General features: G+C 34.4%; 1 protein-coding gene across 1 annotated transcript in view; it reads left to right on the forward strand.

Moving 5' to 3' along the window:
* Positions 1-13,971, forward strand: part of LOC136025006 (ornithine aminotransferase, mitochondrial-like) — an 87,617-nt gene extending 73,646 nt beyond the window's left edge. Inside the window, exons 6-8 of the mRNA XM_065700632.1 lie at positions 5,172-5,294; positions 7,075-7,204; positions 10,679-13,971. Coding sequence (XP_065556704.1) covers positions 5,172-5,294; positions 7,075-7,204; positions 10,679-10,845 — 420 coding nt within the window. The 3' untranslated portion in view covers positions 10,846-13,971. The remainder of the gene's footprint in view (positions 1-5,171; positions 5,295-7,074; positions 7,205-10,678) is intronic.
* Positions 13,972-16,450: the final 2,479 nt, after the last annotated feature.

Here is a 16,450-nt window from a genome sequence, read left to right on the forward strand (position 1 = left end):
TAACAAAAAATCTGATTTGTCAGTTGAAACTAGAATAATTCCTGAAAATTTTAAAGAAAGTAATTTTATTTCATCTCTCAGTTCAAAGTTATAACTGTCTCCTGAAACAATACTTTTTTGGCCTAACCCTAAAGTGATCATCTCTATAATGTTGTGCTATCTTTCCATAGAAAAGAATTATAATAAAGAACGAACACTAGCTCATAGCAACTGATATATTAATCAATAGTAGCAGGCTAGCTTTAGTAGCAGTATTATCATCGGTAAACCTTTCTAGGGTATGGTGCCATACTTGACTTACCTAGATGCTTGATTCTCTGAGGTTCGCCTCTAACTATTCAGATTAAAAAAAAAAACGTAGGCTTTTTCCTGTTTGTGATTTATCTTTGAAAATTATTTGATCATTTTCAAAAAGAAAAAGTCAGAGCAATTCGGGTTCTGTGAGTCGATTAAATAAAAAAAGTTTTTTTTTAAATGAAAGTAAGGAGCAACATTAAAACTTAAAAAGAACAGAATATGTTTTATTGCGTGTATGAGGGGGTTCAACCCTCGTCGATACCTCGCTCTTTGCCCTAAAGGTTAAATTTTGTCCCAATTCCTTAAGAATGAACTCTGAATAACAAAGGCCGTAGAATAAATAGTTGAAATTACTAAAAATACTTTAGCGTAAAGAGTGAGGTATAACGAGGAGGTAAGCCCCTCATATGCGTAATAATTTTTGTTTTAAGTTTTAATGCTGCTCCTTACTTTCAGTTGAAAAAACTTTTCATATTTATTTTGTTCATTGTTTTTTCAAATAATGCTAGAAAATCCTGCGCCCCCTTCATTGAAATTCTCTTCCCCCATGACAAGTTTCTCCATGGAAATATCCTCCCACGTAACCCCCCCCCCCTCAAATCTCCCCCCTAAACAAAAAAAATCCCCCTGAAAACGTCTGTACACTTCCCAGTAACCATTACTATATGTAAACACAGATCAAAGTTTGTAACTTGCAGCCCCTCCCACAGGGACTGCGGGGGAGTAAATCACCCTAAAGACATAAAATCTGATGGTGTGGTTTTCGTTAAGATTGTATGACTTTTAGGGGGTGTTTCCCCCTATTTTCTAAAATGATGCAAATTTTCTCAGGCTCGTAACTTTTGATGGGTATAACTGATCTTGATGAAATTTATATATTTAAAATCAGCATTAAAATGCGATTCTTTTGATGTAACTATTGGTATCAAAATTCCATTTTTTAGAGTTTCGGTTACTATTGAGCCGGGTCGCTCCTTACTACAGTTCTTTGCCACGAACTGTTTGATTAGATCTGAAACTAATAATTCAGTTATTTAAATATATTGCACCTTCGGCGCAAATTAAAGTTTTAGACTTGTCACAAAATCGTATGATATTTATGAATTGAAAAAGTCTTGAGTAGAAATTGACTACCTTCCGCAAAAGCTAATTGATAGATATTGTTTCAGAGAAATAAAGATTTAAAAGGTCCTCCAGTGGTAAATCCATTATTAATCAAACTATAAAAACACTAGTTAGAACCAAATCGAAGCTTTTCAGAAATGGTAAACCGGACGAAGCTAATAAGCTAAGAAAATCAATTAAAAGTGGAATTCGTAAATTAACTCGACAGTACCACATAAATAGGATTGAAGAATTGTTCACTAATAAATCAAAAATTCGTATTCAGAGATTAAAAAGCCATGTGGCAGGATGCATGATCCATCCGAGTCCCCTGATGTTACTGCCAATAATCTAAACAGATTCCTGGCTTCCATTGTCCAGGGCCTTCCAGCGTTTTCTGATCAATTACCAACAGATGCCCTTTTCTCTTCTTTCCCCCCTGTTTCCCCGTCTGAGATTGAAAGAAGAATTGGAAAACTAAGAAAAACAACTCTTTGTCCTTTGGATATCCCGTTTTCTCTTATTAGTGCTTTGAGTAACTTCCTTTCAAAGCCTTTTTCTGTCCTTTTAACGAGATTACCGAATCTGGGCGAATTCAATGATTTTGGATACAGAATTTGATAACTCCTTTGAAAAAGAAAACGGAAAGCCTGATTTTGAAGGCGTTCGTCCTTTTACTCTTACTCCAGTTTTCTTGAAACTTTACGAAAGATTCTAAGCAGATTGGGTAAAGGAAAAAATCCCACCTCTCACTGACCAGAGGCAATTCGAGAACCTAAAATCCACTTCTAATATCCACTACCTCGTTTCTCTTATCGACCATATCGGGAAAATACTCGAAAAGCCTCGTTCCTGGCTAAATTTTATTTCTGTTGACCTTCAAAAACCGTTTGAACTTTTTAACAACAATATTTTAGTTGAGAAACGGGTCAGCGAATTCGTCATTGATTCCTTACTAGCGAAATTGGTTGTCTCCTTTTTATCAAATAGATCACAGGTTGTCAAATACCAGAATCTTATTCTAATGCTTTCCCTTCCATGATGGCATACCCAAAGGTACTCTTCTAGGTCTCCTCCTCTTTGTAGTTATGATTAACATCTTCGCTAAGGAATTACCTGACAGATGGAAATTCGTTGATGACCCAACGGCTGTTGAAACTTGATTGAGAAATTTAATAAGCAATCCTATGAGCATCCCCAATAAAATGTGACGGTAAACCCCTCTGATCAAACAGTTCGTGGTAACGAACTGTAGTAAGGAGCGACCCGGCTCAATAGTAACTGAAACTCTAAAAAATAGAATTTTGATACCAATATATAGCCTCATCAAGTTTAGTTTTACCCATCAAAAGTTACGAGCCTGAGAAAATTTGCCTTATTTTGAAAATAGGGGAAAACACCCCTAAAAGTTAAAGAATGTTAACGAAAATCCAACCATCGGATTCAGTGTATCAGAGAACCCTACTGTAGAAGTTTTAAGCTCTTTTTTCCAGAAGACAGATCACGGATGCCTGTTTTTTTTTCAACAGGGGTGATCGTATCGACCCAGTAGTCCTAGAATGTCGCGAGAGGGCTCGTTCTAACGGAAATTAAAAGTTATAGTGCCCTTTTTAAGTGACCAAAAAAATTGGAAGGTACCTAGGCCCCCTCCCACGCTCATTTTTTTCCCAAAGTTACTGGATCAATATTTTCAGATAGCCGTAAGTTTTTTTCAGGTGGAAGTAAGGAGCAGCATTTGAACCTAAAACGAACGGAAATTATTACGTATATAAGAGGGTTCGTCTCCTCCACAATACCTCACTCTTTACGCTAAAGTATTTTTACTAATTTTAACTATTTATTCTACGGCCTTTGTGATTCAGGGGTCATTCTTAAAGTATTGGGACCAAATTGAAGCTTTAGTATAAAGAGCGAGGTATTGACGAGGGGGAGAACCCCCTCATATACGTAATAAAAATAAACAAATATAGCACTTCGTTACGCAAGTTAATTCGTAAGTTACGTATTACTAAAAAACGTTCGCAAAAAAAATAAAAAGTTCTAGCTGCCTTTTCAGTAACCGGAAATTGGAATGCAACTAGGCCTCCTCCCCCACCCTTTTTTTATCAAAGTCTTTCGATCAAAACTATGAGAAAGCCATTTAGTCCCCCAAAAAATCAATATACAAATATCGTTTTAATTATGCATGTGCGGTGAGCCAAAATCAAAATATCCATTATTTAAAAAAATGTTCAGAAATTAAATAAAAAAACACGTTTTTTAACTGCAAGTAAGGAGCGACATTAAAACTTAAAACGAACAGAAATTATTCCGTATATGAAAGGGGTTTTCCCCTCCTCAACACCTCGCTCTTTACGCTAAAGTTTTTTATTGTTTTAAAAAGTAGAGTTGTGGGAAAGAATCAAACTGTTGTTGTAACACCTCGCTCTTTACGCTAAAGTTTTTTATTGTTTTAAAAAGTAGAGTTGTGGGAAAGAATCAAACTGTTGTGAGTTGTAAGAAAGAGTCAATATGAAGGGAGTTGTCACCCCTCAGTATCCGTATTATACTATTAGTCCATATATATTCCTCCTAATAAATGGAGCTGACGGGTCAAATCCACTTCCATGTTTATCTCATTGATCTTTTCTGAAAAGGTTGAAAATTTGAGCCTGAAAATGCAACTTTTGCATCTTTAGGATGTCACTCACCCCCCCCCCCCTCTTTCCTTCACTCGCCTACCTTCTCACAAAAAAAGGTTTACTGACCCCTCTCCTATTATCCGTCTCTTAACTATTTGGTTTAATTGTCAGTATTACTGCATCAACCTTCTATAATAACCGTTGATTTTGTTTTGACCCTATTCAGACCATAAGTATTTTTTTTAAAGCAAAATGGTAGAAATTGACACTGCTCTGATATAACTTTCATTTATAAAGAAAGAAGTGCAATAGAAAATAAATTCCGTTCGAGTGGTCCTTATCGCGATATTCAATGACTACTGGTTTGATAAGATGAGAAAAATCAGTAAAAATTACCTGCGTCCACACTTCTCTGGAAAAAAAAAACAGAAAATTTGCATTTTTATAGGTATAGATACTAGTTTAAATCCTATACCGTCATATTCCCAGACACTTACGAATTTAAGAATTTAATTTTTAACAAGATTGTGCAGTTTTTTAAGGGTGTTTTAGCTATTTTTAGAAATTATGCGAATGTTTTTAGGCTGTACCTTTAGATATGTAAATTACAAATAAACTAATTTTGTGTATTTGGAATCAGCATAGAAAGCAGTCTTTTTGTGTATATATTGTTGTTAAAACTCGGTTTTTCATACTTCAGTTCCTTCTTTACATTAAAAGGGTTACTCTTCAAGGTTTGCCCCTCAAATATCCTTCATTATGAGTAGTTTTTGGAATACGTCAGTGTTTTCTCTTGCAGCTTTGAATTGAAAAGAAATATGTGCATTTCCTTATATCTTGCGAGCATAAGTAGCTTTTTTGCTTTGATTTCAGTTCTCTGGTGGCAAGGCACCTGAGACCAGAGAAGAAAAGTGTTAAAGTTCCTGGAGCCAGAGAACTGAGAAATCAGACCAAAAAACTGAAGATCCAGATGGAATGTTACTATTGTTTATGCTGTTTGTGCCTTTTTGCTTTATTTTCTACCGCTCCTAGCCTGCGCTTATTAATTAATGAAAAATAAAGATTGATAGAGTTAGAGCACCAATATTTTTCTTCTACAATTGAAAGAAATTTAAAAAAAATGACTAACTTACGAATTTTGTTTTGTAGGTGTCTGCCGTACTAGCTGATGATCCTATAATGCTAACAATTAAGCCAGGTGAGCACGGATCAACATATGGAGGGAATCCTCTAGCTAGTCGTGTCGCAATAGCTGCTTTAGAAGTTCTAAGGGTAAGTTGTTCAACATCTGTCTCTATGTGCTGTTTACTTACCAAATCAGCTAATCCCATCAAACAAGACGTGGCGAAAAGTGAAAAGAAATTTACATTTGCGGCTTTGATTTTATTGTACCCTCATCGTGTTAAAAATGTTTGGTTTTTAATTTGCTTATTAGTTTGAGTGTAAAAATAAATAAATTTCAAAAATTGTTTTGTGGCTGAGATTTTTCTTGGGAGAGGAGGATAGTGTTAACCTTTGTTATTAAAGCATTTCTTTTTAAATGCAAGGTCAAGAGTTAGTCAATATTTTTGGTGCTTAAATTTAAGTGTGTGAAAATTGAGTTTATAGACTTGGCTTGTGGACGATTCATGTAACAGCGTGCATGTAAGCAGTTTCAATTTGCCGCAAAATCTTTTTGTCGAGCTATCTACAACTAAAATGATTATTTGATTATCAAATAATCGGCCAAGTTAGAAGATGTTTGATAAGGGCTTCTGCCAAATCGTCTCTAGTACAAGCAGGAGTAGCTTTTGTGCGACAAAGAAGAGAAAATAAATAGGAAGCAAAATTTTGAGAAGAAAAAATCTGTAACGAAAAGACAAAATATACACTTATTTTACAAAGACTTAAAATTCTGCAGAAAAAGGGAAAGATTTCAAATCCGCAAATAAGAAATGAGCCACCTCTCCTAAGTTAGAGGAAGACATGAGTGAGAATGAGAGCGGAGAGAAAGAATGAAAGTGAGAGTAAAGAGGAATAAATAAGAGACATAAAATAAAAATGTCTAACGCATGCTAGTACTTTCTTAGAAAATACTTCGTTCTATTTTAATTGGATACTGTATGTATTTACCTGTGACGTTCTTCTTATTGCTTCATGGACATGGCTAGGTAGAAAATTGCATTGCTTTCAGAAAGAACATTATTGTCAGACATAAACAATATATTTAGGATTGTACCATTGGATATATCTAAGAATATAAGTAGTTGAGGCTTCTTGAAAAACAGATTTGTAAAATTGTGCCTATGTGAGCATCCGTGACAATCCGGTGTTCTGCTTCGTGTTTACAGTTTGTCCAAATAATAACATGAAAAGAAATAAGTAAAAAGGAGACAAAGGCAAGAAGAAGGAAGGAGAAGAAACGAACTATTTACGAACGAACGGCTGTTTAGAATCGCCATACCGCTTTGAAATGAATTATTCAGTTTTCTTGTTTTTTATTGATTGCAATTGCAAATGTTGACATTTTGGACTGTATCCTAAACTTTAACCTAACTATGCTACTGGCCAGTGCATTGAGGCTTTAATATTAAAACGATTTTACAAAACTTAGCAATCGAAAAATGAGCTCGCAAAGTCACTAATTTCGATGAAAATCCGTATTATTGGCTATTTTTTATAAAGATTTAGCTTGTTATAGGCTCGTGTTATTTTAGAACAAGGGTAATGTGAGCTTGCTCTGAAAATGAACCTCATCATTAGCATACTAGCATTCTACTATCCCTGAGTTTTTTTCCGCTTTCCGTTTTTCCGTGGATTTCCCTGAAAGAAGAATGGGTTCCATGAAATCTCCCAAAAATTTAACGGACAAAAATGTTTTCATTTGGGTGTCCTTGGTACTTCAACTTTTGAGTATTTGTGAACATTAATTTTCGAGGATATTTTAGAGAACACGAATTTCATTCTTGGAAATCGGAGGAAATCCTTAAGAACTTCATAGATAACAGACAATCAGTATGCATAAGCTTAAACGAAATTATTCTCTTTTGACTGAATTTGATTTCTTTTGCAGGATGAGAAACTTGCTGAAAATTCAAGCAAAATGGGAGATATACTTAGAGGAGAACTGAGTGAATTGCCCAAGGACATTGTGAAGCTTGTTCGTGGCAAAGGACTATTAAATGCCATCGTTATTGCTCCGCGTAAGATGAATTTCTAATTATTACGAGCAAATGAACCAAAAAATCTTCATTGATTGCGTTTTACAAAAGGAGTTGGGGATTGGAGGGGGCTTGACAAATGCTTTTGTACTGAAATCATCTTATTAAAAATGACAATTTTTAAAGGATTTTCTTATATTTTTGAAAGTTCCACGAAAAATCTTCGATTCTTCCCCAAATCTCGTCCCTGTTCGCAGAATTAGGGTTGCATGCAACTTTCTGGTCCAGCACAAAATATTACCCTTCTTTTTGGACATCAGAGACGCTTCAGTCTTCCATATTCACAAGCTCTGGGATTTGGATTTTCAATAAGGACTCAACAGTTTTTATACTGTCCACAGAGAAACAAGGGACGAAGATGATCTGGAACCTTTTCTCGGAGTTTTTTTTCTTTTTTACTCTGAGACGGAGAAACTAAATTTTGTTAATTACCATTTTTTAAACTAAGGAGCCAAAATTCATCCTTTCAAAAAATGTTACGTCGCGTGTCTTGTTGTTAAAAACTCTGGAGCATAAGAAAAGGTATAAATAACGAGAAATACGAGTGTATTTACGAATTTGTGCTCGAAAAAGAATGCAGTAGCAGAATACTCTTGTTCTAAATGACAACAGTGTTAAGGAGCAAGGACGTCTTTCATCTCTTATTTTTCATATAGCTAATCAAGGACACTCAGTGTAGAGAGCAAGAGTACAACTGCTCTCAGGGATGAGAAAATCAGATAAAGTGTAAGCTATGTAATGTTACAAAAAATGTGTACTTATTTAAACTTTTAGCTTGGGCCTGAAGGACGCAATGACATCCATCCTACATGCCCTGTGGTAGCGCAGTGGATTTGACCTTGGATTGGTAGTATGGGATCCAGAGATGGAACCTTGCTGTAGCAACGCACTGCAGGGCCAACGCGGGGACCTTAGTAGTCAAGACACATGAAAAGAGATAAAAAAGAACGAACTGACGAATAAGTTATAATAGAGATAGCGTTACTACAATACAAATAGATACTAAAAGTTTTTAGTCTACATCTGAAGTTTTTCAAAGGGAAAAAAATTGAAAGAAAGAAATATAGAAAGCATCACTTTAAGTAAAATAAAAAATAAATTTAATTGCCAGAAGGCGCCGAATGTGCAACTTCGAAAGCTCTTTAAAGAAATAAGAGCCTAATATCAATACAATGTATCGCATCAAATATGACGCGAGCTAATTTGAATTTAAATTTAGTTGTGTGTAATCCCAATCAACATACTTTTGTAGCTAGAAGTATTGAAAAACAGCAGGAAATGCTTGTATATGCATAGAATCAATATGGTATTCTGTGTCAGGTTCTTTTCTCCGTAATTAATGCAAAGTGTATTTAATACACCATGTTGATATTTTGTTGTCTTGCTTCTTGGATGAGTTTTTCATGCTGCTTTTTCCAGTTCCTGATAAAGAACTTAGTTTTTTTTTCAGAGCTTTGATTTAACTTTGTTGGAAAAAGTATAAATTTTAAGTTAGATTTTCAAATATTTAATCAATATTTCATCCACATCCTGCAGTATGATGAAGCGGAAGTCTTGAATGGTTGCTAAAAAGTACATAACATTGGGACTTCCTCCCTCTATGACCACCACAACTTTACTGTTTCAGTATAAACCTAAACTTGTAGAACCTCGAACCAGCCAACTCTACCGGTAACTTTTTATTGAATGAACTTTGATAAACTGTTAAGTGGACTTGTGACACATAGTATGCAGGTCTCACAAGTATGAAGTGTAGAGTGTCATGTTGCCAAATGAAATATTATTTGGGTGTCAAGTTGTTACAGCTGTCATTATTCCGCTACAGAAGCCTTGACTGATATAAATTCAGACGCATAGGTTACAGTGCCCCTTCTATTAAATGTAATTTATAAGCGCTAGGCAACGTGGAACATACTGTTAATAAACAAATATTTTAGATATATAAAGGGGACGTTTGAAGAAAACAATATTGGGTAGAATTTATAAAAAATACAATGAAGTAATTCTAATAAATGAATCTTGGAACTGTATCGGATCCAAGACGGCCCAAAATTTGTCATGCGGATTAACTTCACTTAGAGCAAAAATAAGAATATATGTGGGTGGTTTTTTTTTAAGTCTAAGTTTTCAGTTCAATTTTGTGTGCTAATCGAGTTCCGCACAATAATTTGAGAAATTTTAAATTATGTTTTAGCTCTTATAGTTTATAATTATGTTGATATTTTTCCCTATTAAAATAAAATTTAGGTAACGAGATATTGATTTTTTTTTATCTAAAGTGAATTCCCTAAAAGTAGTAGTCTAAAACTCTTTAAGAACACAATTGTTCTAAAACTTGTTACCGGGCTGTCACTAAAAGAGATTATCAATATATCATTCCCAATACAGTTTTACATATTCTTCCTCCCTCTAATTCTATTCAAAGTCTTGATCTTTACTCCCTTTGTGAATTTCTCACCTCCTTTAAACATTTTCATATGACATCTTCAATTCCATTCAAGGACTCTCTTTTTGGAATTGCTGGCTGAACAATTACTCGGAAACTTCCAGTCTATTTTGCACATATTTGATGGAAAATTGAAAGGATTTCCATCATATTGAACCATATTTATTATCATTCAGAATGTATCTATACCAATGAAATGTTGCTTGGAAGTGAAAAACCTTGTCTTGTTGTTGAGTTTATTGCTATTTAATATAATGATTTAATATTTATAATAATTTAATATTAGTTCAATTTATATAACTTATAAAATTTATAATATTTATTATAATTATGAAATATATATTTATTTATAATTTATAAAATTTATAATAATTTAATATTATGTAAAAACAAAGATTTTGATTTAGGCAACATGAGGATATTAGTAGTTAGATTGAAAGGGATTGAACATAAGGTAAGAGGAATTGGTGAGCAAAAGAAATGTATTTTGCAGAATTTTTGAAAACTTGTTGCCCTCGTGGAAGAGTTGCCCTATAACGAAAGGGCACAATGCAAAACGACTTGGCAGATGTTTTTTTTTTTTTTGAGCGATTGGTTCTAGAATGCCAGAAAATTTAATCTGATAAGTTATTTACTGCTCATATTTTAAGATTGTTGTTTGATATGGTTTTCAAACTTATTTGTTTCTAAGTATAGATGGCACGTAAATAAATTATTGATTTTGGAAAGTAAAGTTAGTGACATTGAGAGGAGAGACGGTGTGATTTTAAAAAGAATTGCTGTTACAGGATAATGCAACTAATATTAAGGAATAAATTAACAAAGGAATCATAGGATTCCTTTGTTTATTTTTTCGGATAAAAATTCTGTCTATAAGTCCTATCTAAGTACATGGACAGAACCAGTTTTCTAATTTTGTTGTTATGGAATGTTGCTAATTTTTATCAGTCTGTATAAATTTTTGGCGAATGGTTTTTACAGTGTTGTATATAATATTTTTATTTCTTCAGAGTACGATGCCTGGGAAGTATGTCTACGACTCCGCGATAATGGACTTTTGGCGAAGCCTACCCATGGTGACATCATTCGTTTTGCACCACCCTTGTGCATTAACGAAGCAGAAATGCGTGACTGCATAAAAATTATTAGAAATACAATTATGTCTTTCGTCAAATAGGCTAGTTTCAACCCTATATTTAGGATCAAATAAGTGTGCATTAACTGACGCGTTGATTTTAATATATTTTTTTTTATTATTATTTTTTTAGTGTACTATTTTACAATGACATAACATGTTTGAAATACGAGTTCTGATTTCTTTTGCTTCTTAATTTTTTTTTTAATTTTATGATTATGTTTCTGGCAAACTTAAAATAAATTTTCCATTTGTTAACTTAAATGAAGTTAATCAAATTAGTTGCGAAATGGCTTTTCTTGTAATAATGTAATCTTAAAGACCATTTACTGCTGATTTCATTAGTCAAACATGAAGTTTTTTGGATTGTTTCTTTCATTTTGTATAAGAACGTAAAACTAAAAGTACCACTGCTACCTCTATTTTTTGAGAAAGTAGAAATGTTCATTCGGGTGCTCTGAATCTTCTGTTCCTTTTAATCTCTTGAATAAGAAACTCATGAAAAAGAGACATTATAAACTATACCAGAATGTTGGTTTGCCATTTTAGTTAAGTTTTAAAGTATCAATATGTGCTCTAAGTATTGTGCTAACTTTTCTTTTGTCATCTTTGTTTAACTTACATCTGTGAATAACCATTCATGTACCTAAGGACGGTCTGGGGTATTTTGCAAGACTATTAAGGTTGGCCTAGCCGTCCTGGCCGAGTGGGTTGGTGCGCTGGATTTAGGATCCTTTGTCTGAGAGGGCGAGGGTTCGAATCCTAGTGTGTCCAGTTACTTAGTTTGGGACGGGGGTCAGTGGCGTGAATCTGTAAGCTCAGCCAGAGTCGATCCAGCTGTAAATGGGTACCTGGAGAAATCTGTTGAAGGTAAACAGGAAGGGTGTGCGAAAGCACAGGGTGGTTGGCCCCCAACCCCCCATTGCACTTCCTGGCTGAAGGGCCAAGAAACGGAGATCAGCATCGCTGGTAAAGACTGTAAAGTCTAATGCCGTATTCTTTACCTTTTTTTTATTATTAAGGTTGGCCTGCTTCGAGAGTAGAAGACGGTGGGGCCTAAAAATGGACTTTCAAGTGTCTAGCACCTCTTCTATATTATTTTTTCTTTATGTCCCTAAGAAATAAACTTCTGCTGCAACTTTCTATCTAACTATCGTGATATTTGTAAGTGTGTTCAGCTTCCATTTCATCATTTATTGCCACTCACAACTTATAGAATGAGTTAAAATGTGGTCGTATGTTAATAGTTTCAATGTAGCTATTCACCTTTTTCCAGTATTTTTTTACCGTCCATTTTTTTCCTTCTTTTTGTACGAGATACTATTCAGGACATTTTTTAATTTTTTCTGGATCCAAACTGTGATTGTTTCTTTAGTCTTTAATTCATGATTTTTTTTTTTTTTTTTTTTTTTTTTAAGGGATTAATCGTAGACAGTATAAGAGAAATCTGTAAAGAACACTGTAAAGTAAAGTGTTCAAACTGTAAAGAAATCTGTGCCTTGAACAAATATATTTAGAGCCCTTCCATGAATACATTACTCGTACAATATCTTGGTCTTTTCTATCTTCGATCGGAACGTTAAGGATTGTCCTATCCATGAAAACTGTACCAGTTATGTTCACATTGGCAGAAAGATTGTATTCGTTCTTTTTAAATTCAAATCACTGTCTCCTTTGTGTTCAATATTAATTATGTGCCAAAAAAGATTATTTTTCGTGCGGGTAGAATTCTTTTTTCTGAAAGTCAAAAGTTTTTGGTATGATTGTTAGAAAAAATTGTAACTCAAAACTAAAGTGCCATTTGATAAAGACATCCTGGTGGAAAAATCTGCTATCCAAGTGTTTTTCTAATTTTCGTGATAGAATCTTCGACTTTTTTTCTAGTATGTACCTAATTAACATGAAACCCATATGCATTCCAAGTCTCATGGACTTTATTCGTCCTGTTTTTACCTGAAAAATCTTTCGAACTGATTAGTACGAGCATTTTATCTGTTTACTTGGCTATTCAATCTTGAAAAAATCACAGTGACATGTTTCAAACCATACCATAGCTGCAAGAATTGAGTCTCGTGGGCTCTAAGACGACCTTAACATAATTGAATCAACCTTCTTCCATCAGCTACGCATTTTTTTTCTCTCTCTCTTTTTATCATGATTCTTGGCACCATCAATGCTTTATGATATTCTCCTAGTCTTGGCAGTTAGGTAATTACCAGCCATATAAGAGATCATCCCTCACAATAGACAAAAACTATTAAGGATTAATGCATAAAGAACTACCGATGGCGTTATACTTATCTTAAGTCAAAGGTTGTGAGAACCCTAAAAAAACGGAGCTGTTATTAAGATCTAGATCTAGGGTTGTCAACCCTTCTATCCCGGACCGGTGCCTAAGCTAAGAATATTACGAACAAATTACAAAAAATGTATTGAAAACGAAGTAACTTCTTAGAAAATATTAAAAAGAAAGTCTTGAATATTTTGCCCTACGGATTCTTTTTATCGTTTGAATCAAAATCAGTAAAACATTTTCTTTTTGGACTTTCTCGTTTTAATTTCTGGAAATATAATTGAGTTAGAAATTTGAAATGTTAAAATTCGAATTACTGATGCCCTCCTTCATTTTTACGCTTAGTGGATGAAAAACACACTAGAAGAGTAGGACCATAACGCATTCTCGTAAAATAGTCATTTTCTTCCTAGGATCTTTGTCGTGACGGGATGAAGGGTATCCTTTCACAGCTTTTAACCTTTTGGTTTGGTCCAATCAGTATTTTCAGAAAGAAAAGCCTATGACTTGACTCCAGATTGTTTAATTGAAAGACTCGATACTATTAAGATCTGGATATTTTTCATATCCTTTCACAGCTTTTAATCTTTTGGTTTGGTCCAATCAGTAAGTTCAGAAAGAAAAGCCTATGACTTGACTCCAGATTGTTTAATTGAAAGACTCGATACTATTAAGATCTTGATATTTCTCATTTATAGCTCATATCATTTGCCTGAAGTTCGCTGATGTTGTTATGTGTACTGCATACTCTTTGTTACTTATTTAACATTTCTCCAAAAGTGTTACGTTTGGTTAATTAATGGTTATAGGTATTAGTGATCTTGGTTATAGTTTCTTGGTTTGTTGTACGAAAGATAATAAAAATGATGTTAACACTTGTGTTTTGTTTAACCCTAATAGTATATAGCAATGGTGTTCACCCTTTTGCCCATGGGCTGTATATAGCTTCAGAAGGCTATGACTGAAGCCCATGAAGCAAGTTAAACAAGCAATTTATTTGTTTTTTTCTTTTTACTAATAGTCTATTGGGTCTGGTATGTACGTTTGAATTCAACTCGGAGGAGGCAAATGTGTAAAAATGCAAGACTGCGGGGATTATATGAGAATGTGGTACCTTTCGGGGAAACTTTGGCTGAGGGTATAAAGCTGGAACTTTCAGGAAATGTTAAGGGGGATTTTGTTAAATAGTCGGAAGGGTACCATTCCCCTCATTTTGATCAAAATTTTTAAATGGACATCTTGTTCAAAAGCTCAAATAACTATGCCTATGGAGATGACATAACCCCCTCAGCTTTGGAGAGGGATGTTGAACACAATGAAACACACTGTGTGTGTGCTGGTAAAAAAAAAAGGGGCGTATCATCAATATCTAAGGAGCGGCTGATGGTATGAAGTTGAAAATTTCCGGGGATGGTGGAAAGCTATGGAGAGCAACCAGCCCTCCTCCTTGCCCTTTTTAGATGCTCCCTTCTTTCATCACTCATCAAAATTTTGAAAAGGTGATTATTTTTTTTTAAACTCAAAAGGTTTAGTAAATATACCTCCGGGGATGCAATGCCCCAGGGCAAGCTTGGTAAATCGTGTAAGTTGTCCTTTTCACATGCAGGATTTATCATTATGAAAAGGAGGATGTTTGATTTTAGGTGTGTTTGGAAAGGCTCTGGGTATTAAGGTGAAACTTCGGAGAACCTTGAGGGGTATTTTAAACTAAATCTAAAGATATTATGTGCATGCCGTTTATTGGAAAGGTGTATCTACGAACAGAAATTATTACGCATATGAGGGGTTTACCTCCTCGTAATACCTCGCTCTTTACGCTAAAGTATTTTTAGTAATTTCAACCCTTTATTCTACGGCCTTTGTGATTCAGGGGTAATTTTTAAGAAATTGGGACAAAATTTAAGCTTTAATGTAAAGAGAGAGGAATCGAAGAGGGGTGAGCCCCCTCATATACGCAATAAAAACATACGAATATAGAAGTTCGCTACGTAATTTAATTCGTAAGTTACGTATATTTTTTACTTATGAAAATGTTCGTAAAAAATTATAAGTTATAGTTGCCTTTTTAAGTAATCAAAAATTGGACGGCAACTAGGCCTCCTCCCTCGCTCCTTTTTCTCAAAATATTCCGATTAAAACTATGAAAAAGCCATTTAGCCCCAAAAAAATTAATATGCAAATTTCGTTTTAATTATTTATGTGCGGAGAGCCAAGATCAAACCATCCATTAATTCAACTTAAAACGAACAGAAATTACTCCGTATTTGAAAGGGGCTTTTCCTCCTCAACGCCCCGCTCTTTACGCTAAAGTTTTTTACTGTTTTAAAATGTAGAGTTAAGAAAATGAGTCAAACTTTAGCATAAAGAGCGGGGCGCTGAGGAGGAAAAGTCCCTTTCAAAGGCGGAGTAATTTCTGTTCGTTTTAAGTTTTAATGTCGCTCCTTATTTTCATTTAAAAGAACATGTTTTTTCGTTTAATTTGGAAAAGAGGGCATGTTTTATCGTGAGTCTCCGAAAAAGCTAAGAATTTTAACGTAAATATCTTAGAAAAAGTTGAGGGGGATATTAAACAAAATAAAAACACACGATATGCAGGAAGGTTGTCAAAAGGACACAACAGCTATATCTAAGCAACGGCTAGGGTATTAAATTGAGACTTTGAAGTCATTTTGAGAGGGATGTTGAAAAAGGAACGAAGGCCAACCGTCCCACCTCTTGCCCTTTTAGGTACTCCCCTAAACACTGATAAGAGGTCTTAAAAAAACATTTTATTCAAAACAGTCACAACATCTAATAACAAATTCTTCTGGGGATGCCATACTCTCATAGCCCACAAGCAAGGAACGTAAATTATACAAACTATCCATATTTTACATATAGGATTCATAATTGGGAAAGGGGGGATGTTTGATCCCGAGCATGTCCAGAAACACTTAGGATATTGAGGCAAAATTTTGGAAATGTTGAGCTGAATCGAAAGAAACAATATGTATCCAAGTTATCAAAAAGAAGCATCAGTAATGTATTAGCAATGGGTAAGGGTGTTAACTTGAAACTTTCAGGGCAACAGTACTACTCCTGCTACTGCGGCTGCAACTGTGACGACTTCTAATTGTGATGACTCTCAGTCTAAATATACTAGTTGCAATGCATTGTAAATACAATGCTATCAACTTTCTATTTGGCTAAGACGATTGATGCTCCAACCCATCCGATTTTAATCTAATAACTAACTATATCATAAATCACTATATAAACGCGGAACAGTATCATATTTGAATTAGAATCTCTGTCGACAGGGTAGGCGTTCAGTTTTGGCAGCTAGCAATTTTTGAACATAAGTCGTCTTTTCAC

The sequence above is a fragment of the Artemia franciscana genome, chromosome 3, assembly GCF_032884065.1.
Source record: "Artemia franciscana chromosome 3, ASM3288406v1, whole genome shotgun sequence".
Taxonomy (NCBI): Eukaryota; Metazoa; Arthropoda; class Branchiopoda; order Anostraca; family Artemiidae; genus Artemia; species Artemia franciscana.